The sequence below is a fragment of the Leucopleurus acutus genome (assembly GCF_964270905.1).
Source record: "Leucopleurus acutus genome assembly, chromosome: 9".
Lineage (NCBI taxonomy): Eukaryota > Metazoa > Chordata > Mammalia > Artiodactyla > Delphinidae > Leucopleurus > Leucopleurus acutus.
Genome location: NC_139144.1, coordinates 66,811,447 through 66,834,325, shown reverse-complemented (window position 1 = coordinate 66,834,325; position 22,879 = coordinate 66,811,447). Strand labels below are relative to the sequence as shown.

Below are 22,879 nucleotides of genomic sequence, written 5' to 3'. Positions count from 1 at the left end.
GCCTGCAAAGCTTGAACTATTTTCTACCAGGCCTTTACAGAGTAAGTTTGCTGATCACAGGCTTAGAGCTTTAAGGGGCTGTGGAAATGTTGGCAGCAAGGAAAACTTCTACCCAGAAATTTTACCTCCTTAGGATGGTATTTAAAATGAAGAAACTCAGAATTTCATTTTGAGGCCCATATGGTGATGCTAATTGACAAAGCCGGTGAGATCTGATCTCTGCCAACACCTTATCCTCCCTATCTTTACAATGGTAGTTTTTGAGACATGCCTTAGGGTCATTTTAGCACCTGTAGTTCAAGCCAGAAGATGACAGAGTAGGATGACAGAGTAATAACTTCAGAGATGCATACTTAAGATTCTCTGTAAATTTCAATTATCTATGTTATTTTTATCCATCGTCTATCTTGTGCCTCAACTATAATGAATAACTGAAAACTAGGTTGTAATTTTTTTTCCTCTTTCAGAGAAAACTTTCAGGGCCTTTAGAGAACAGTATAAAAGGTATTTGGGAAAGCTGGTGTTAGAAAGACTCCGAAAACATCATCCAGTTTATTGTTAAAGAAGTAGAAAATACTTTTACTAATATTTCCCAAATTTGCATTTTAAAATGGAAAAATATGATATTTAAAATGTGTAAGAATCCAGTACTCAAACTTTAAATAAGTCAAATGTGAGCCTCCACTTCTCAGAATCCCCCTCCCCAGAGATACTCTCTGTCCTCAGTTTGAAGGATATGTGTGTGCACACCCACATGTACTTTAAAGGTAAAATCCTACTTAAGTTCATACTGATACTTTCTATTTCAATTCAGGATGATAAAGTTTTTACTTAACCTCTCTGACCTTTTATCTGTACTTCTTTTCTCTCATGCTGAGCCTCTAGTTCTCAGTAACACCAGGAATGACAGAATATTCTGTCATTGCTCCTTTTTTGCTTTATCTCACAGCATAGAGAAGCACAGCAATCTCAGAATATGTACGTCAGCATATCTCCAACAATGTGCCAACTAAAAATAGTTAAAAATCTTTCTGTGGTTCTTTTTGTCCTTAGTGTAGATTCTGTTGATACTACAGTGTTGTGCTTTTTTTTTTTAAGTTTTGTTTTGTTTTTTGTTCATACCACTAACCTAATGATACACATTTAGGTTCATTTGTTTTATTGTATTTTTTATTTTTTGGAATTTAAAAAAGTATAATTTTCTTATATGGTTATTTAATACATGATTTACATGGTTTCAAGACAAATCTACAGAACATGACTTATTCAAAGACAGTCAAAATTCTATATCTCCTCCATCCTATTTCTTCCCTCTCCTATCGGTAACCATTAAAAAAAAAGAAAAAGCATTGTTTATCCTTGTTTTTTAATATAATATATTATGTTTTTTAATATAAGCAGATACATGTTTATATATGCTTTTTCTTAAATTTTAACACTCTATACATTTTCACCTTGTTTTTTATGTAACAATGTACATTAGTATTTTATTACATATATATATATCTGTACTATGTAAGTATATAATATACATGTAATGTATATAGTAATATGTTTGGGCTCAGTTGTGGCATATTGTTTTGTTATATTTAAATAGATATACAAGTATTTTATATAAATAATCTTTTACTATGTGGTCTATTTTATTAGCAACCTTTTTTTTAATACTTTATTTGGTAACTAGCAAGATTCATACTCTTGTTCTGTTTTCCTTTACACTAATATCTGTTAAGAACTCCTACTCTCCCTCTAATTTTCTTTAAGTCCCCTCCTAGAGGCAATATTGAAATTAACTAGTAACTTCTTTTTTCTTCCCCCCTACTTTCCCTCTTTTTCAGCATCTGATTTGAAGTAACATCCTTTTAATCCCAGTTAATAAACATATATAATCAACAACTTTATTCTACTTACCATGTTCTTTCCCCATTCTCCCCCCCATTTTTGAGAACTGTATCTCATCTACCTTGTCGGAGAATACTGTATCCTTTCTTATAACCATGGTTTAGTCTTAGTTCTATAAGTAAATATATATTTAATGTCCCTGATGCATCTTATGTCAGTATCTCTCCCATGTTTTGGTTGTCTGAAGTTCATTTTCTACTTGGTTCCTCAAGAAAGGCTGTAGTGGGACCAAAATTCCTTGTCTTTTGCATGAACATGACAGTCTGTGGCCTCCATTTGTGAAAGTCAGTTGGACTTGGTATACACAATCCTTCCATCACATTTTCTTTCCTGCCATATTTTAGATATGTTGTTACTTCAGTGTCTCCTGGAATAAACTATGGCTGTCAAACTCTGATGACAATCTAATATTCTTTCCCATATAAGTGACAGCCTTTTTTCTGGAATGATCAAAAGATTTCATTCTTTTTTCTTTGTTCTTATTGTCCTTGATCAAAGGGCAGAAGGGGATGCCCAGTTCCCAGAGGATTATCTGGACATGTTGCCTTCTTATTTCTTTCACTCACAGATGATGTGAAGGGACAGAAAGGTGGCATCAGTCTTCTGAAACATTATCCATTTGTTCCTCTTGTACCTCATGCTTTCTTAGAATGAGGAGTCCTTGGAGTACAATCCAAGACCCTCCCTACACTAACTTCTAGTGAGCTTGCCAACAGAATAAATTTTAAATTGTCAGAAGCTCTGCTGATGACCTTAGAGGCAGAGAAGTGGAAAATCATGGTGAAATGAAATGTAAGGATTATGTGGATTTTCCTTCTCTACATCATGGGTCCCATCCAGACAGCTGGCACTTGCATCATTTTGGTGGACTCAGTGGGAAGCTGAATGGAAGTCCTGCTCAGTGCTCTCTCCAGATGTCCTATAGTAGAGCCATTTCTTTCAAAAATCCTCCTCTACCTTTGAATTCTGAACATATTAGTCACTTTTTTCCTTAAAATGTGGTCCAGAATAAGACTTTCTGCAGTATACTTTTGTGTACTTAGTTCATCTCTCCTCCTCATCTTCACCTTCCCCTATTTAGGATACCTGCTGCTGGTATCTGGGCTTTCTTCTAAGCATTCTGGCTAGCTTTGGGAAAAAGAAAATTCTGACATTCAGGGCTCCTGAAGAAGTCATGCGTGTCATGAACTGATTAGTCCAACCTAATAGTTGTTACCCAAATAGCCGACAACATAAGTTCACATATCACTCCTTATATTCTATCTTTAGAAGAAAACCAGTATAACTGATTTATGCAAAGCAGAAGAATATATATATATATATATATACACACACACATATATATATATATACACACACACATATATATATATACACACACACATATATATATATATATATATATATATATATATATATATATATATATATATGGGGGGAGCATTGTATTGCCTGAGAAAATAAATCGATTAAACTACAGCCTAGTGAATAGTGAAATGGTTATGGCTCATAACTTAGTTTGCTAATTCCCTTAATCTTTCATAAATACAACTATACTTGAGTATTATGGAGACTTTTATAAAGTAGATTATGCAGTGTCTGTAATAAAGTAAAAGTGAAACATAATTTCAATGAAGTCAGCTAAAAAAAAAACAAACAAAAAACCCTGGATGTTAAAGGCAGCCACCACCAGTGAGAGGCAGGCTATTCGAAAGTAAAAATACTAAAGAAAGCAAATGGCAAAAGCTAGTAACAATGGTCTCTGCTTCATTTATTTTAAGGCTGGAGTGATTTGGGGAGCCAACCAGTTTTGTCATTATACCAATGAGGCAAGTAGGGCCCAGAGAGTGATCTGCCAGATCACACAATTAGTTAGTAGAAGATTTGGGGTTAGAACTCAGGGTTCTTTGCAACTAGTACTGGACTTTTTCAAAATGACTCTTTTTAATTTTTACTTCTGTTTATATATTTATAGACTCATAAATTGTTAGAGCCATAATGGATCTTAGAGATCATCTAATCCAGCCCACCATTTCCCTACCACACCCTCATTTTATAGGAGAAAGCAAAGCCCAGACACAGATAAGGAATCTGATCGCACAGCTTCTTAGTAAAGAAACATCTTTTTATCATCTCCAATGAAGGCAGAGTTAGTATAAGAGACTGTATGCATAAAATGGAAGTTATTTTGTTTGGTAACCAGATTAAAGTCTGCTTTTAAATACAATCTATTAATTTAATAAATTAAAATAGTCTGGTAACAACCACCACAGAAAGGAAGGGATGACTTTCAACAGAACTAAATTTTTCTTTTCAAATTATATAAGTAGTTACCACAAAATTCTTTTAACTAGCAAGCTATGTTCCTGCATTTAAAACGTTACTCATTTATTCACAGCTTCTAAGAGGAAACATTTATATTACAAAACAGTCTCAAACAAATCAGCGGGTTTGATAGAGCAGCAGAGTTATTCACAACTGACTTACGGTCATAAGTTGTCCTCCTTTTTTTCTTGCTTGTGTCTTTCTTTCTATCTGTGTCTAAAGGATATTTGTTCCGTGCCTCACAATTTACTAGTTTATTTTTAGAGGCTGAATAATCTGTACTTTGCATGAGACCTTTGTTCTAGTCACAACAGTTAGACTTAAGAAACTATTTTTTTTTTTCCACAGTGGTACAGTTTACTTATTTAAGTTGCTAATAATGATATAAAACCAGAAATGTGTATTACTATTGAAAAGAAAAATTAGTAGGATTAAGTCACATAAATAAAAATAAGCTAAAATCTAAAAGCTTTTAAAAAGATTATTTTGTTTTTCCAAAATGTATTGCATAATATATTTCTGTTCTCAAATTAAAATTAATGATTTATAATACAACTCCAATTGTATTATCTAAAGTTTTCATTTATTATGTACTTTGTGGAAGCAACAAATATTGATATATTGTCTTCCAGTAATTTATAACATTATCTGCATAAATCTTTAGAAAAATATTGTGACAAGGAGTTGTTTACAAAGGCCTACTAGTAAAATATGATGTAAACATGAGCAAACTCATGAGCACGGACAACTTTAAATATTTTGTTTCCTGTAAATTAGATTTGATTTTAATGGATCTATCATTTTCTCCCTGAATGCAGCTTTTTACCGGGTCTGTATTTAGAAAGAGAGAAAGTTAGAATGTAAATTGAAATAATATTTACTTTTTATTTAATTTTCTCTGACATGTATATTGTAGGATGGTTTAAATGAAGCATAGCAAGTTATAGCGACTGGAAGTCTCAATTTCATCTAAAATGATTATGATTATGTAACCAGCTTTAGGAACACATGATTTTGATACTCAATAATAACAGTGATTTAATTTTGTTACCTATAAACATTTATTGAGCACTTATTATATGCCAAGTACAAACATAAACTCTCTATATGTATTTAACTCATTAAATCTTAATAATAACCCTAAAAGCTAGGTCATATTAATATCCCTCATTTTGCAGATGAGAAAACTAAGACAAAGAGTAGTGAAGTAATTTGACCAAAGGCACACAACTGGCAAGTGGCAGGACTAGGATTCGAGCTAAGCAGGTTCCAGTAACCACTACACTAGGGCAGCGGTTCTCCGAGTGTGGCCTCCAGGTCAGTAGCATCAGCGTTACCTGGAAACACGCTAGAAATAATATTCTTGAGCCATACTTCAGACTTACTAAATTAGAAACTCTAGGGTGGAGTCCAAAAATCTGCGTTTTGACCAGCCCTCCAGGTAATTCTGATGAACACTGTCTTAGTCTGTTGGGCTGCTATAACAAAAATGCCATAGACTGTGAGTAGCTTAAACAACAGACATTTATTTCTCACAGTTTTGGAAGCTGGTGAGTCTAAGATCAAGGTGCTGGCAGATTCAGTTTTTGGTGAGGACCTGCCTGTGGTTCACAGATAGCTATCTTCTCACTGTGTCCTCACATGGCTGAAAAACAGAAAGCTAAAGCAAGCTCTCCTTTCTCTTATAAGCGTACTAATCCCATTTATGAGGGCTCCACACTTAAAACCTAATGGTCTACCAAAGGCCTCACATCCTAAAATCATCACATTGGAGATTAAGATTTCAACAGGAATTTCGGGGACACAAACACTCAGTCTATAATACACTAAAGTTTGAGAACCACTGCCTAGATAAAGAAAGCATTGTTCTCTCCCTCGTTCAAAGGCCAACAGTGTAGTGGTAACGGTGGTCATGCAAACACATGATTGCCATCCATCTAGTAAGTGCATTTAAAGAGGAATATATTGGGTAAAGCAATGGTTCAAAGGAGAATGTGAAGGAAAAGGGAAGGTTTTGCTTTTTGATCATTAAGAAATTTGTACTCTAGTTTCAGAGATAGAGGAAGGGTAATCAGTTCAATACTGATAGAGTATGTTGGTTTTGCTTATCTAGAGTTTCAACAGATAGTTCAGATGACTTCCAATAGTTCTGAACATTTTTGCAGAATCAACATAATCATTGCAGCTACCCTGTATTTTGCCCACCTTCTGGCTATGATTGTGTCTCTTACATGTATATTAGTCTTGGAATTGATGGTTACACATTAGTCAGAAGAGATCTCTTAAAGATACCTAATGATGTATGCTTTTTGCCTAGAAAAATAATTTAGTGTTAGATATTAGAAAGGCCAACCTTCAATAATGGTACCCATTTTACTTATCTATTAAAATCCAAAGTAACTATTGTCTCTTACTTTGGGATATAACAGAACTGAGCATTACAAGGTACTGTCCTAGCTTGTAATACATAAGTCACTTAACCCATTAGGTGAGTCATCCCTTATTTTTCAGAGCACAGTATTCCAGAAATCCTCACAGTAGTCTTCCAGGCTAAATAAATTCTTTGCACTTTTCATTCTGCTGGAAACAGGGATTAGACATAAAGTAAACAACATGAGCTGTCTATTCTTCGTAACATCTTCGAAGAGACGGCCCTGATTTGCACCACTGTTTTCAATCACTTAAAAGGCAATAATTTAATTATGCCATCCTTTATATAAGAACTGCCATTGCTTTCAGTTCCCTTCCAGGCCTGACAAAAATAAATCACTTCAATAAATCCCTTTTTTCTCCCTCTTAGAGACAAGAATAAGTAATGATACCAGTGATCTTCCAAGGACAAAATAAATATAATGTACTTTGTATAGAAAAGCAAATTATTTCACAAGGCAGTGATTCATTGTGTTATTTAAACAATTTTTCTTGTGTATATGTGAAAAATGTTTAAATGATTTTATATAAGGGCATTTTTAGAGCGGCAGATACTACACTCTGCTTTTGAACTCCAATGCTTGGATAGAGCAGTCTATGTGCCTAGGATGGGCAACAGAATACACCTTAGAAATACACCATCCATAATTTCAGCTCATTGATGGTCATTCCTTTATGACTTTACAAAGAGAAAATATTTTCTAGGGTATCTGAAACAAGTTCTTTCCTCATGTGAAAATAACCACCTAATTCTTTTCTAAGTTCATTTTAAATATTAACAGTATGACACATGGCTTAGACTAAAAGGACATCAGCTTGAATGTATGTAATAGTTGTCATTTTATTAAAGGTTACTCATCTCAATTGACGTTTTTCTTAATGACCCAAGTTACCCAAAAAGACAGTCATGCTCTAATATTACAGTGAATTAAGTCCTTGAGTAAGTGACTCAGCTGTTAAGGCTACAGGGGTCCAACATTACCAGAGTGTGGGCATATAAAACTTAAAATATATGGCAGTTAGCAAATTGATTAGTTAGGGTCCATGTTATGCCAAGTTACCCTTTCTGTTAATTTCTTCATTTACTGGTGCCTCTTAGTAAATGATAAAATATTTTCATGTCAACAAGTCCAACTCAAGGGATTCAACAAGTTCACGGGATCTTTAAAAATAGGTTACAGTTTTAAACAGGTGATATGGACTCATTAAAGCTTAATGTTATATTTTATGATAGGTATAATTTTATAATAGAACTGCAAATAACATACTTTTCAAGTTTTCTGCTGACTTTTACATTCAATCACTGAGAAAAATCCTCCTGTTTGGATCACGTTATTCTGAATTAGGATTATTCATATGGGTGAAATAAACTGGAAAAAAATATAATCTAAAAGAATAGAATTTTTACCTGCTTTAGATATACTTTTATAGGGCACTAATATTTACTGCGTACCTCCTATGTGCCACTTTTGAGCAATTCAAATGCCTTACCTCATTTAATTCTCATAGTTATAGTTCTTATCACTATTATTTGCTTTACTTTTATTTTTCCATAGCACTATCATCATCATCTAATATGCTACACATTTTTCTACATATTTTTCTTATCATCTTCTCCTTCTCCCCCAGCCCTCTCTCCCATTAGGCAGGGATTTTTACGTTTTGCTTACTGCTGTCTCCATAATTCCTAGAATAGTGCCTTGTTCATAAAAGGTGCTAAATAATTTTGGGGGGGATGAATGAATGACTTCCCAATTTACAGATGAAGAGAGGTTAAGGAAGTAACAAAACTAGAATGTGAAAATGGTTTTAGGTGGTCCATATACTCATCTATCCATTCATCCATTTGATGAGTGACTTTAAAGCCCATGAAATTTCCAATATACCACATTGCCTCCAATGCATTTACTATATTGATATAAAAATCAGCATGATAATGACAAGTTTTATCGATTCATTATAAGTTCCCCAAGTATCAGCGTTAGACCAGCAGTTCTTCTCTTTTTGTCCATTGGTAGGTTACCATTTCTTATGATAGTTTATGATTTGTAATTAATTTTGAATAAACATGTCCAAAGTTCAAATGGTACAGAGGCATATATGGAGAAAAGTATCCATCACACACCTTCTCCTCCACTAGAACCACCTGGGGAGCTTTACAATTACTGAAGCCTGTGTCCCACCCCATAGATTGCGATTTACTTGATCTGTGGGTATGACCTGGTTTTGGAATTTTTAGAAGAGCCTCAGGACAGACTTTGCTTCAGGTAAAGGTAAAGCAACAAGGACCAAATATAACCTCTTGCCTTAAATAACTAAGAAACACACAAAATATATGAAACAATGCTTTTTTAAATGATACTGGACACAAGGCAAAAAAAGACAGTAATCCCTGAAAGATGGGAAACAAATGAGGTGAGCCCTACGATGGACCCAGCTTATAGTCTGAGAGAGTATCTAGGCCATGGCACAGGGAGAGAGAATATAGGCTGAGCCTGGCAGACTCCCTGAGTTGAGCACTCAGAGCTGAGAGTTCAATGAAAGCAAACAGTGAGAATCCACAGGACAGACCACAGGAGAAGAGAACGCCAACGTCCTACAGGGGGGTCCCTCTTGAGTGTTCAGCTGGGAGCTGACTAGCACATGTGTGAGGAAACTACCAGAGGTTGCGGGGAAGGGAGCACCTGAAAAGACTGGAGGCAACAGTACCTAGTGTCCATACAGCGATAAAAATAACGCCTGTTCTAACTAGATGGACTGGAAAATCTTGCAATTTGCAGGGCATTTGATAGAATACTCAGACGGGTTTTGCTTTAATAGTGAGAACAAAATTAGTCCTAGACTAAACAGTATTCCAGTCCTACCTAACGTATCTTGAAAGCAAGACCCCAAACGATCACTTATTTCCAAGTAGCTTAACTATATCCTAGAACAAAGCTCAAGAATATTTATAAGAATACAGAAATATCGAGCAACCACCAAGATAAAATTCACATCTGACATCCAATTAAAAATTACCAGAAATGCAAAGTAGAAAAATATAACCCATAAATTAACCAATTGAAAATAACCCAGAACTGACACAAATATTACAATTAGCAGACAAAGACATTAGAACAGTTATTATAACTGTATTCCAAATAGCCAAAAATTAAGTAGAGACACGGAAGAGGCCCAAGTGATCCAAATCAAAATTCTATTATGGTTTATCACAGGATATTGAATCTAGTTCCCTGTGCTATACATTAGGACCTTGTTGTCAAAATTCTAAAGATGAAAACTATAATGTATAAAATGAAAGATACACTGGATGGGACTAATGGCAGATTAGATGTTGCAGTTGAAATAATTAGAGAACTTTAAGACACAGCAATAGAAAATATCCAAAATAAAACAGAGAGCAAAGAGAAATTTTTTTAAATTTTAAAAAATGAAGAGTATCAGTGAGTTGTGGGGAAACTAATATAGTCTAATAATAATATAATATAGTCTAATATAATATAGTCTAATATATATAATATAATTAATATAGTCTAATATATGTGTAACTGGAGAACTGGAGCCCCTAAAAGGTGGATGGGGAGATGAAGGAAGAACTATATTTGAAGAAATAATGTTCAAAAATTTTCCAAATTTAATGACAGCTAAAAACACACAATCCAAAGAGGGCCAACAAACTGAAGCTCAAGAAGCATTAAGAAATAACACCAAGGCACATCATAATCAAATTGCTCAAAACCAGTGTAGAAAATATTGAAAGCAACCAGGGAATTAAAGACATAGTAGATAAGATAAGGATGACAGCAGATTTCTTGTCAGAAACAAAGTAAATGAGGAGACAGTGGAGCAACATTTCTAAAATTGCAGAAAGAAAAAAGTCTGCTCACCTAGAAATTTATACCCAGCAAAAATGTTAAAAAAAAAAAAAAGCGGGCTTCCCTGGTGGCACAGTGGTTGAGAGTCCGCCTGCCGATGCAGGGGACACGGGTTCGTGCCCCAGTCTGGGAAGATCCCACATGCCGCGGAGCGGCTGGGCCTGTAAGCCATGGCCGCTGAGCCTGCGCATCCGGAGCCTGTGCTCCGCAACGGGAGAGGCCACAACAGTGAGTGGCCCATGTATTACAAAAAAGAAAAAAAAAAAAAGCAAAATGAAGACTTTTTTCAGACACACAAAATTACACTACAGATATGTTAAAGGAAGTCCTTCAGGTAGAAGGAGAATTATATCAGATGTCAACCTAGATCTACGCAAAGGAATGAAGGACAGTGGGAATGGTAACTACAAGAATAAGTAGATCGATTTTTTTCATATTATTCAAATCTTTTAAAACATAATTCACTGTTTAGACAAAAAAATAACAGTGTAGTGTGGCGTTTCTGTAAAAGTAAAATGTCTGACAAGAACGGTACAAAGGTTAGAAGAGAGAAATAAAAGTAATGTTATTGTGAGTCTTATACTTAAAGTGGTAACTATCACTTGCCAAGCAGATTGTGACGTGTTAAAGATATTTACTGTGAACACTAAATCAACCACTAAAAAACCAAAAGTTATAAATAATAAACAAACCAACAAAGGAGATGAAATGGAATTATAAAATATAACCTAAAAGAAGGCAAAAAGAGGAAGAAGTTTTTTTTGACAAAGATGCAGTGGTAATTCAGTGGAGACGGGGTCATCTCTTCAACGAATAGTGCTGGAATAGTTGGCTATCAATAAGCAAAAAATGAACATCCATCCATACCTCATGCTTATACAAAATTAGCTCAAGGCAAATTATATATCATTATGTGAAACCTAAAACTATAAGAACTTCTAGAAAAAAAAATTAAGAGAAACATTTTTTTTTTTTTTTGTGGTACGCGGGCCTCTCACTGTTGTGGCTTCTCCCGTTGCGGAGCACAGGCTCCGGACGCGCAGGCTCAGTGGTCATGGCTCACGGGCCTAGTCGCTCCGTGGCATGTGGGATCTTCCCAGACCAGGGCACGAACCCGTGTCCCCTGCATCGGCAGGCAGACTCCCAACCACTGCGCCACCAGGGAAGCCCAAGAGAAACTTTTATGGTCTTGGTTTAGGTAAAGATTCTCGGATAGTATAGCAAAAGCATCCATAAAATTGCAAACAATAAATTGGACTTTATAAAAATTAAAAACTTCTGCTGTTTAAAAGACACTGTTAAAGATGAAAAGACAAGCCACAGCCTGGGAGAAAATATTTGCAAGTCATACATCCTATAAGGACAAGCATCCCGAATATATATTGAAATCTCAAAACTCAATAATAAGGAAACAACCTAATTTTTAAAATGAACAAAATATTTGAACAGTTTTAGCACAGTTGATACATAGAAGCAAATAAGCACATAAAAAGATGAGCAACATCTTAGTCATTATGGAAACACAAATTAAAACTATGATGACATACTAGTACCTGTGTATTAGAATAGCTACAATTAAAAAGACTGATCACACCAAGTGTTGGTGAGAATGTGGAGGAATGGAACTCTCATACACTGCTGAATGGGAATACTAAAATAAATGATACAACTGCTTTGGAAAATAGGTTGGCAGTTTCTTAAAAAATTACACATATACCGACCATACGATCCAGCCATTCCACTCCTAGGCATTTTCCCAAAAGAACAGAAATCATGTATATTTAAAAATACATATTAATATATGCAGCAGCGTCATGTGTAACAGTTAAAAACTAGAAACAACGCACATGTCCATCAGCAGATAAACAGGTAGACTATAGTATGTCCATACAATAGAATGCTACTCAGAATAAGAAAGAATGAACTATTAATATGTGAATCTCAAAGTAATTGAGCCAGATAAAAAGATACACATAAGGTATGATTTCATTTTTATAAAATTTTAGAAGACACAAACTAATGTGTAGGAACAGAAATCATACTAGTGTTTTCCTTGGAAAAGTATGTTGGGGTGGAGACCAGGGAGCATGATGGGCACTAGAAAACTTCTGGAGGTGTTACATACATTTATTATCTCACTTGTGGTGGTGGTGTCACTGGTCACGTAAGCCCAAATCAATCAAACTGTACAATTTAAATATATGCCACTTACTGTATATTAATTTTACCTCAATATAGTTGTTGTTTTTTAAGAGCTTTAGGTAACTCAAGTGTATTTGGGACAAATTTGGGAATCATTGCTCCAGTAGGTCCCTAGTTCCACACTACAGAGACAACCTATTCTACGCAGCTTCCTGTTCTGGAAATTGGAACATTCTGGAAATACTGTGCATATACAAACATACATATTTCTTGTTTTAAATTCACAAATGGTAGCAAACTTTATACACTGTTCTGTACTTAACTTTTTTCACTTAATATGTCTTGGTGATCATTCCATATCAATAGATATGGAATGGCCTCATTTTTTTAAACACCTACATGTTAATCCACTGGATCTGGATTTTGCCTGATTCCATTGATTTTGGCTACATGAGGTGGTACTGTATGCTTATTTTAAAACCTTTTAGGAGTAAAGATATAACTTGAATAGTTGTTAGAATTAATTTTTCTTTTAGGCATACCTTTAAGTCTTCATTTGCATGCTATATGACACAATGCTTTAATCTGTATGAGTATACAAGCTTTCTAGAACACCAAATTCACTATTAGTATTTTTTCACAGGTAAAGTCTGTATATCTCTGTGAAATGTTGACAAGTATTACATTTTGAAAAGTTATTATGACATTTTATTTGCTTTCCTTATCCTCTCAAGATGAAATTTGGTGTTCGGTTTGTCCTTTATTCAACACACTTTTTAAAAATCCTTTTTTTGTCCTTTGGTGGTTAATTTGGTGTTGGTCTTTAGGCCACAGCTATTCTTGGAGATGTATACTGTATAAGCTAATCTGTTACCAACTTCCATTTTTGGCAAATAAATCATTTGGCTAAACTCTAGCTGGGGGCTTCCCAGGTGGCACAGTGGTTAAGAATCCACCTGCCAATGCAGGGGACACGGGTTCAAGCCCTGGTCTGGGAAGATCCCATGCCGTGGAGCAACTAAGCCTGTGCGCCACAACTACTGAGCCCACGTACCACAACTACTGAAGGCCACATGCAACAACTACTGAAGCCTGTGTGCCTACAGCCTGTGCTCCGCAACAAGAGAAGCCGCCGCAATGAGAAGCCCATGTACCACAACAAAGAGTAGCCCCTGTTCACCGCAACCAGAGAAAGCCTGTGCACAGCAACAAAGACCCAATGCAGCCAAAAAAATTAATTAATTAATTTTTTAAAAAAACCTCTTATCCGGTGTTTTTCTCTCTTAATGGCAGCAGGCTGAACTGGCAAATACCAAAATAATTTTTGTTTTTAAAGTTAACAACACTCTTTGGTTTTTAGACTATATTGCAAGAGAAAGACCATCTACAAAGACAATGCACCAATTTATTTGGGGGCTTAAATTCCCTAGTGGCCCTTTATGTGTCCTTCATAGGTTTTCCATAATTTTCAGTCTTAAAGCAACAAGAATCTCAAAGTGGCCATTATCCATACTACCCATATTGTCATATACTCTATGCACTTACTAGGTTTATTAGTGAACATTGAGTCTTTTTTATGACTAATGATATTCTGAACTTTGGGCCAGTATTTTATCAGATGTTCAATCAGTGCAGTTCGTTATCAGGTGAGTATTTGTTTTGTATTCATTAGCTAATGAAGTCACAGGATTGCAGCTGTTTGTAGTAAATTCACCAGTCATTTTTTCACATCATTAAATTCCATATTCCTATGGTCAGGTTTTATAGCTCCTTGTTCACCTTTGACCCTAATTTTGTAGAATTTCAGGGAATTGTCCTTATCCTGTCCAGTTAGGTTTCTTGTATTTATATGCCTGAGGTCATGTTTCTGAGGCATCTACAATGAAATAAACGTACATGTTTTGAATGTTATCTTTCCCTGAAGTGGTGGTATTTTTTTAAAATATTTTTTAAATTAATTTATTTATTTATTGGGCTGTGTCGGGTCTTAATTGCGATGTGCGGGCTCTTCGTTATAGGGCTCGGGCTTCTCTCTAGTTTTCTAGAATACTAGAAACGTGTGGCCTGTGGGTTTTCTCTTCTCTAGTTGTAGCGCATGGGCTCTGTAGTTTGCGGCACGTGGGCTCTCTAGTTGAGACGCGTGAGTGAACTCAGTAGTTGTGGCATGTGGGCTTAGTTGCCCTGCGGAATGCGGGATCTTAGTTAGTTCCCCGACCAGGGATAGAAACTGCAGCCCCTGCATTGGAAGGCGGATTCTTTACTGAAGTGGTGGTCTTTTGGCTGATAAAATGGTTTTACTGACTGGTAAATCATCTTTAAGACTCCTCTTCTTCTCTGAGTACTTAGCTTTTTAGTTTACTCAGGATGTGTCACTCTCTAATCTAGGGAAAGTGTGGAGAGCCTGATTCAAAAGCATTCCTATGCCCGCTCACCCATCCGTACCTATGGAGGAGAAGAGGATGTGCTGGGGGATGAGGTTCAGACAACACAAAATCGAGGTAAGACTGCTTCTGGGCTATGCAACTGCTGGACAGGGAGGTGATGAGACTCCTAGCCCTCAGGGAAGAGACTGTCCCCGAGTATTTCAGAAGCCTCTTCAGGAAGGGACAGCCTGAGGCTGATCATTATTTTGTCTTTGCATCTTAAGTGATTATGCTGCCTAAAGCCTTCCTGTAGTTTGTTTTCCAGTAAAAGGACATTGAGCCTCTGAGTCAGGGCCCAGGAGTTATTTGTCTGTGATCTACTACCAAAGAGCTATTTGGACTTTGGGGGTGGCCCCTTAGTCTTTCTCAACCTCAGTTTGACAGTCTGAAAATCAGGGAATATATCTGTTTTACTTATATCAGGAATATCTTATTAGGATCAATGACTAGAATGGAAAACACTTTTAAAAAGAAGATTCTCCTAGTGAACACATTGCGTAGAGACGGTGGCCCAGGTGGTGAGAGTAGGGGAATACTATAAAGTTCCTTTGCTGCAGATGTTCATAGAGGAGCCCTCTGCATCTGGGAGGCCAGAGAAAAGAAACCAGAGGGGGGTGCCCAGGCACAGGGATGTTCACATGGGGAGAGTCCTCTGTCATATTTTTATGTCCATGATATGGAATAGCATAAACAGTCAGAACATATGATGCCTCATAGCTAAGTCCAGATGAGCTACTAGTAATTATACAACTGGAAAATCCAGTGTCAAATTTTGTTTAAACTTCTGGATACTGTGATATAAGAAAAACTTACTCTTGCAACTTGTCAAATATCTAATAAAATATTATGGACGCTAAGCTGTCATTCCTGATAGTTTGTAATGATGTGTATTACCATTATTACTTAGTATATTATTATATACTAAATATATGATACAGTATACATATATATTTTATTTTGTATTGTGACAATTTGTTCTTTTCTATTGATGTGGCTTCTCATCTTGCTCAGTACTATGCTATTTTCATAAATGCATTATTTTGTTTTTATAACATGATAACGTATTTTTATATCTGGTAGGGAAAATCTATCCTTGTTATAATTTAAAAAATTTTTAAATTCTGTCATTATTTGTCCCGATAATTTTGAGAATCGAGTTGAAGAGGGAAAAAACATTGGCATTTCATTGGCTTTACACTCAACCAATAAATTAATTTGGGAATAAATGACTTTTAAAAAATTTTTATTTTTCATCCAAAAATATGGCATGTGTCTCCAATTATTAAAATCTTTCCTTACATCTCTATTTCAATAGAGTCGTGTGAAAAATTTCAAATAAGTATCATGCATTTCTTTTCAGAGTAATTTCTAAGTATTTATGCTTTATTTTTGACAGTGCTTATTGTTTCCACATAGCTCAGTTATGCTGAGTAGAGCTGGCATATTAAAATGTGTTTGGATTTTGTGTATCTGTCTTAAATGTAATCAACATAGTAAATGTTCTCATTATTTCCAAAAGAAAAGAGTTACAGAAGCTAAAGAAAAAAAAAGAAAAACAGTCTTGTGGGTTTTCATAGTGGCTTTGGAAACCAGGTAGCTTTGTTGAGGCTTGTCTGTCCAGCCTTACTTATAGGGATGCTACAGAGGTTAGGATGGATATCAGCTATTTGGAAGTCCTTTAAAGGGAATCAGGTCATTACCTTCAGGCAGGTTGCTAGTGTTTTGGCCACTCTCAGGGAGTATGCAGGCCATCTATTAAGTCAGTAAATTCTCTTTTCCATATATGGTATAAATGATATATTCTTGTGTGGAAAGCTAGATATGCCTCATGATTGACCTGTCTCTCTTTTAAATTATAGATCTATTACATAATTTTAAAAATAAAATTGACCCTTACAGATAATGTAATTCTTTTTTTTTTAAACATCTTTATTGGAGTATAATTGCTTTACAATGTTGTGTTAGTTTCTGCTGTATAACAAAGTGAATCAGCTTTACATATACATATATCCCCATATCTCCTCCCTCTTGTGTCTCCCTCCCACCCTCCCTATCCCACCTCTGTAGGTGGTCACAAAGCACCAAACTGATCTCCCTGTGCTATGCGGCTACTTCCTACTAGCTGTCTATTTTACATTTGGTAGTGTATATATGTCCATGCCACTCTCTCACTTCGTCCCAGCTTACCCTTCCCCCTCCCCGTGTCCTCAAGTCCATTCTCTACGTCTGCGTCTTTATTCCTGTCCTGTCCCTAGGTTCTCCAGAACCTTTTTTTTTTTTAAGATTCCATATATATGTGTTAGCATACGGTATTTGTTCAGATAATGTAATTCTTGATTTGCACACTGGAGTAGAGTTTCCAGTCTAATGAGACTTTTTTTTTCCTTTCAGGATCAGCCTTTACAACATCTGATAATTTGTCTCTCAGTTCCTGGGTATCATCTTCATCCAGTTTTCCTGGATTTCAGCACCCACAGTCCCTGACTGCTCTTGGCACCAGCACAGCATCCATAGCGACACCCATTCCTCACCCTATACAGGGCTCTCTGCCACCATATAGCCGACTTGGGATGCCTCTAACCCCATCGGCCATTGCCAGCTCCATGCAAGGGAGTGGCCCAACATTCCCCTCATTCCACATGCCCCGGTATCATCACTACTTTCAGCAGGGGCCCTATGCTGCTATCCAAGGACTGCGCCATTCCTCTGCTGTGATGACGCCATTTGTATGACTCTTCTAAAAATAGGAGAATCCAGATCCAGAATGTGCAAATGGGTATGGAAATATAAGACAGGGTTGGGTGGGTGGGATGTGGGGTGTTGGAGCCGGGGCTCTCCAGGAGACATGGGACCTATTAGAGAGGAGAGCTGGACTCACAATAAAACCAACCACTGAGGGAAAGCACCATGGACCATGATTCATCTGTAGTGGGGGACATCTTTTGGCTTTGAGAGAGAATCAGTGTAAAGTTCTTAGCCAGCCTAAGTCCTGCAACTATTGGATATCAATGTACCAAGAAAGTTTAATAATACAAGGCAGATGAATCTTAAGATGCATTATTCCTAGTGGTTAAAAATGCTGTGTCAATGCAGTAATGTATAAAGTCAACATGTATAGGTTTTCTTTCTACTTTCCACACGTTAAAGAGTCTTCAAAGAGGCAATACTATATAACATACCATAATGCATAATGACTAACTGAAGTCCATTTCTCCCTATAGAAATGAAAGCCAATAGAGAAGTATTTGTAGTGCTGTAGCTTAAGCATGTTTAGTTTTTCTTTGTGTTAGTTTGCTGGGGAAGGAGCTGAGATAATGCTAATGCATCCTAATTTGTGGATGAATAGGTGGTAATGACTTCACAAAGTTCTTTCTGTAATATTGAAGGGCCAGTACCTGACAAGTTCTTTTTCACAGTCTTTTCTTTCTTTCTAATTCTCTTTCTTGCAATTACTTGCCATTTATGTAGGAAAAATCTTCCACATACGAATAAAACTGAGGTTTTATTTTTCTGGGCTGCATTCTAAATACACTGCTGATTTATTCACTGAGGGACACTTTAAAGTCTCTACACCTTGACGCATGAGACTTTCTTTCACTACAATAAAAAGATGGTTGCCCTATTCTAAAAGGAATTTTTCTGCCGTGGGTACCAAAGCTCCCTTCATTTTTACTTCAGCTTTGGGAGACTTTATGGATGTTAAAATGCACCAGGCCAAATTCTCATTTTCAGTAAATCTGCTTTGTTGTTTGATTAGCTGCTGCCACTGACTGACAAGGATTTATGAATGACCATTCTAAATGCCCATATAGCCACCACTTAACCTTTGGTCACGAATAGGTATGTGTCCATCTATCTGATTGGCCCTTTTTTCTCACTGTATTACATTCAGTAATTCTACCATTTTTCTAGGTGCATGAAATTGCATGTTAACTCAATGACACCCTGACTGAAACATTGGAAGTGCTTATAAGTAAATCTAAAGGATTTATCCACTTTATTTTCAACTCTTGCTATCTTCTTAAGCCTTCTTTTATTATTTATAATAGTAATTATATTGTAGTTATATATAATTTCTGTATTATTTTTGAGCCATATATATCTAAGCATTTACAATCGGTAGTACATTTGGCATTTTGCAACAGTTCATTTCCCTAATAACAGAGGTTTAATGAAATTTGTAGTCCTTCAATTTTAGATATAATGCATTCTAGCTATAGAATTTAACCTGTCTTCTTCACAAAGCTCCCCAATATTCTTAATTTTTAATGTAATATTCATTCTACTTCATTCTAACTACAAAAGTATTGAATCTGTTCAAAGAGATGGGAAATCTTGCTGCTGAGAGTAGAGGTGTATTTGGAAGTCAAATGTAATATACTTATCACATCAAACTCAAGTGGGATTTTATTTGTTTGTTTTAATGTTAGGCTTTTCCATATCAAATGACTTTCTTGGGCATTTCCAGCCTGTGAAACAAGGTGTAATTGGCACAACCTGTCTAAGTGATGCTATTGTTGGACCTTGCAATTGACTTTCTCCACTGTATTCCAAGGTTTGGTTATGGAGAAGCACCAGCTGCGTTAACCAAACATCTCAAAGTCCTATGGCAGACACGGTAGGCTTATTTCTAACTTCTTCCATGTTATGCTATAGTATCCACAGGTAGTTTGTTTTCAGACACAGCACAGGTGTGCGTTTCTTTAAAAAAGTAGTTATGCATAATGTTTAAAGTACATATCCACAGAGCTTAGGATGGGGATTTAATGTTTAATAGTTGGCCTGTTGTCAGTGCTTTTAATACAGAGTACTGCTACTTAAAGCAAGAATAACAAAAGTAAATACTATTTTACATGATACTACTTAATACCCTAATAAATGACTGGTCTACTAAAGCAAATCCATATCTGAATTTTCTTTTCAACAAGCATGAAAGGATCATTTTAACACTATTTTGACATTTTTCCCAATTGGTGTGTCTCAAAAGTACGTTTATATTTTTTTGTTAAATATGGTTTTATGCTAGTACGTCCTGAATTCATAACTTTATTTTGTAATTAATCAACGTAAGACTAAAAATAAATAGCACACTTAGAGAAGAGCAAAGACTAAGACACCAAAGCATGCTCTTGGAAAATCACACCTGAAATTCTTGGATACACTTTTTAAGTATCTGGTATTATTTGAACAAGAAAGAAGCAGCACAGGTGAAATGGAGCTTAACCTGGTCAGTCATTCTAGTCATGGAAACCAGGGGTAGATATATGACCCCACCAGGGTTCTTCTGAGCTCTTCTGCTTGTTGATTATTACTTAACCCCTTGGGTATTTAACATTTAAAACTCTAAAGTCTATTTTACCAAAAACAATTGCAAGAACTAGATAACTAGGGACAAAGCCAACTGAATAATAAAGAGCATGAGTTATGGTATATTTGGAATAAATTCAGGGTCCCCCCCAGGTATATTACGGTATTAAAAAGCCTGGCTAACGTATGGTGCTGGTAAAAAGCGGCACTACCAGAATGGCTTTATCTAACCCAAAAGAATTAATTCATAACTTAGTAGATTCTACATATGTGATATGTTTTGAAAATGTTTATCAATAATTCTGAGTAAGCTCATTTATTTCTTTTACTTAGTAAGTCTTCCCCCCTCCTCTGTCCACCCTTGGCAGTATAAAGATAAACATATCCAGTTTGTATCCAACATATCACAAATTATTAGGTAACAAGGTCTACATTAATGAATTTATATTACATTGCTGGTCCTTTTGAGTTTATAACAATGGTATGTTGTCTTAAAGGTCTACCACCATTTCTAGCAGGTGGGCACAGAGTAGGAGATATTAAGACACTTCCTGATTATGATGCATCATCTACTAAACACTCTGTGTAAGAGTCACATTGACTTTGTGGGATATTCCAAAACCTCCTCTCTCCATCCTTATCCACATCTCTGTAATTGCACTTCTCCAGCCACAATGCCCCTAAAAGCCCAAGAATAAGTATTCTTAGAAGCAAAGCATCTTCATCCCATACTGCCTATGAATTTTTCATAGAGATATTAGGATATTTATCCCAATTCTGAATTTCACATTAGCTTTTCAGGCTGTCCTGCTTATATTTAAGCTGAATTATACTAAGAAAACTGAGCTTCAAATAAGGTAAATGGAGTGACTTTACCACCTCATTAAAAACACAGTCAAACTCAAGCCATGACTCAGTAACTAAAGTTCAAAAAGTCAGTTATGTAATGTACAGGATCAAATATGGCAAGAAGAACAATATTTTTACTCAATCTTCCATTGACCAAGTAAGGAAAACTGTTTTCATTATTAAATGTGTATGGAATTGATAATTACTACAAACAAAACAATATTATACTATAAATTTAGACTGGACAGAAATGAAGCACTGGACAGAAAAAATTTTCAGCTGGCTCCTTTAGAGAGCTAGGCTTGGATGGAGGATGGATTTTATAAATTTTTATATTATTTCAGAATGTAAGGATTTTATGTAAACAAGCAAAGGGAAGGTTAAAAACTCTTAAAATTTTAGGAAATCACAACATTCTTTCTTCACTACTATTCCATGCCAGTTATAAAATATTCCAATACTTAGCTTTCTTCAGCATGCTTAAATATGCAAAGGTTCATTTATAAATATTTGATAGACAAATAATCCATAAGTATTCTCTGGCCCTTATCTCTCTGTCTCTCCCTTCGATAATTCCAACCTCCTCCCCTGATAATAAGAAAATAAAAACATTTTGGTGAAATAGTACATCTGGACAAAAAATACAGCTTGTTGTATTTTACTTCTGGTACATTAAAATACTTTATTTAGTTGTTGTTTTTCTTAGTTTCAGAAACCTAAAAGAAGGTCTTCTATTTCCTAAAGGATAAAATTGGATCTAGCCTCCTTAGTAGACTCTATCACCGCTCTATTGTTTGCTGTGTTCATTTGCTTAACGAATTGCGTGAGAACAGTCACTGTAATGAAGTGTGTGTGCTGGGGGTGGTGGGAAGGGCGTGGGAAATGTTTTATGAAAAAGGAAGTTATAAGCCTAATACTATAAAGTAACATCTAATGAAGTTCTTTTTAAGTGCAATATATTTATTTCTGCTAGAAATGTATTATCAACATTATGTAATATTTGAAGCATTACATGTTATTTGTAAACAGCTTAAAATTATATATTACCCAAAATTGTACAAAAGTACAAATGTGTGGATGTTAATTTCTTTCATTAAATATGATGTGTTTTGATATACATGCACACATTTACACCTTTCATTATCTCACACACTTTGTGACTTTTGGTACCCATTTCCTCACCTGAAAAAAAAAAAAGAGGAGGATTAGGTAAGATCAGGGGATCATAACTGGCCACTCCCAGGCCAGACACAACACACAGCAGTGGTGGTTTTGTCACAGGGCTGTGGTTTTGTCTTTAGTCGCACTTGAAAGTCTTTAGAGAGGACATTGCTCTCAAGTTGCCACCAGTTCCCATATTCCTACACTCCCTTTCACTCATTCACTCTACCTGATGAACCTTTAGAAGCGCCAGTCTTCGCACTTTTCTGTTCTGAATGATACCGAAGACTCCATAAAGCTTAAAGAACTCCTACCTCTCATGACCTCTTGGATGTGCTGTAGTATTACACAAAGCAGACTGACACAAAATAAGATTAGCCAAATTCAAAGTCTTAATCCTTCTTCCATGTAACAGTCCTTCAAAATGCTTGACATTATCAAACCTTCTGCTTTCAGAAGTCTGCT

At 35.7% G+C, this 22,879-nt stretch overlaps 1 protein-coding gene across 1 annotated transcript in view; it reads left to right on the top strand.

Annotated features, from left to right (window-relative positions):
- Nucleotides 1-17,829, top strand: part of TBX20 (T-box transcription factor 20) — a gene marked incomplete at both ends in the record, with an annotated part of 50,663 nt that extends 32,834 nt beyond the window's left edge. Inside the window, 2 exons of the mRNA XM_082847071.1 lie at nucleotides 15,060-15,172; nucleotides 17,489-17,829. Coding sequence (XP_082703197.1) covers nucleotides 15,060-15,172; nucleotides 17,489-17,829 — 454 coding nt within the window. The remainder of the gene's footprint in view (nucleotides 1-15,059; nucleotides 15,173-17,488) is intronic.
- Between the last annotated feature and the right edge of the window lie 5,050 nt (nucleotides 17,830-22,879).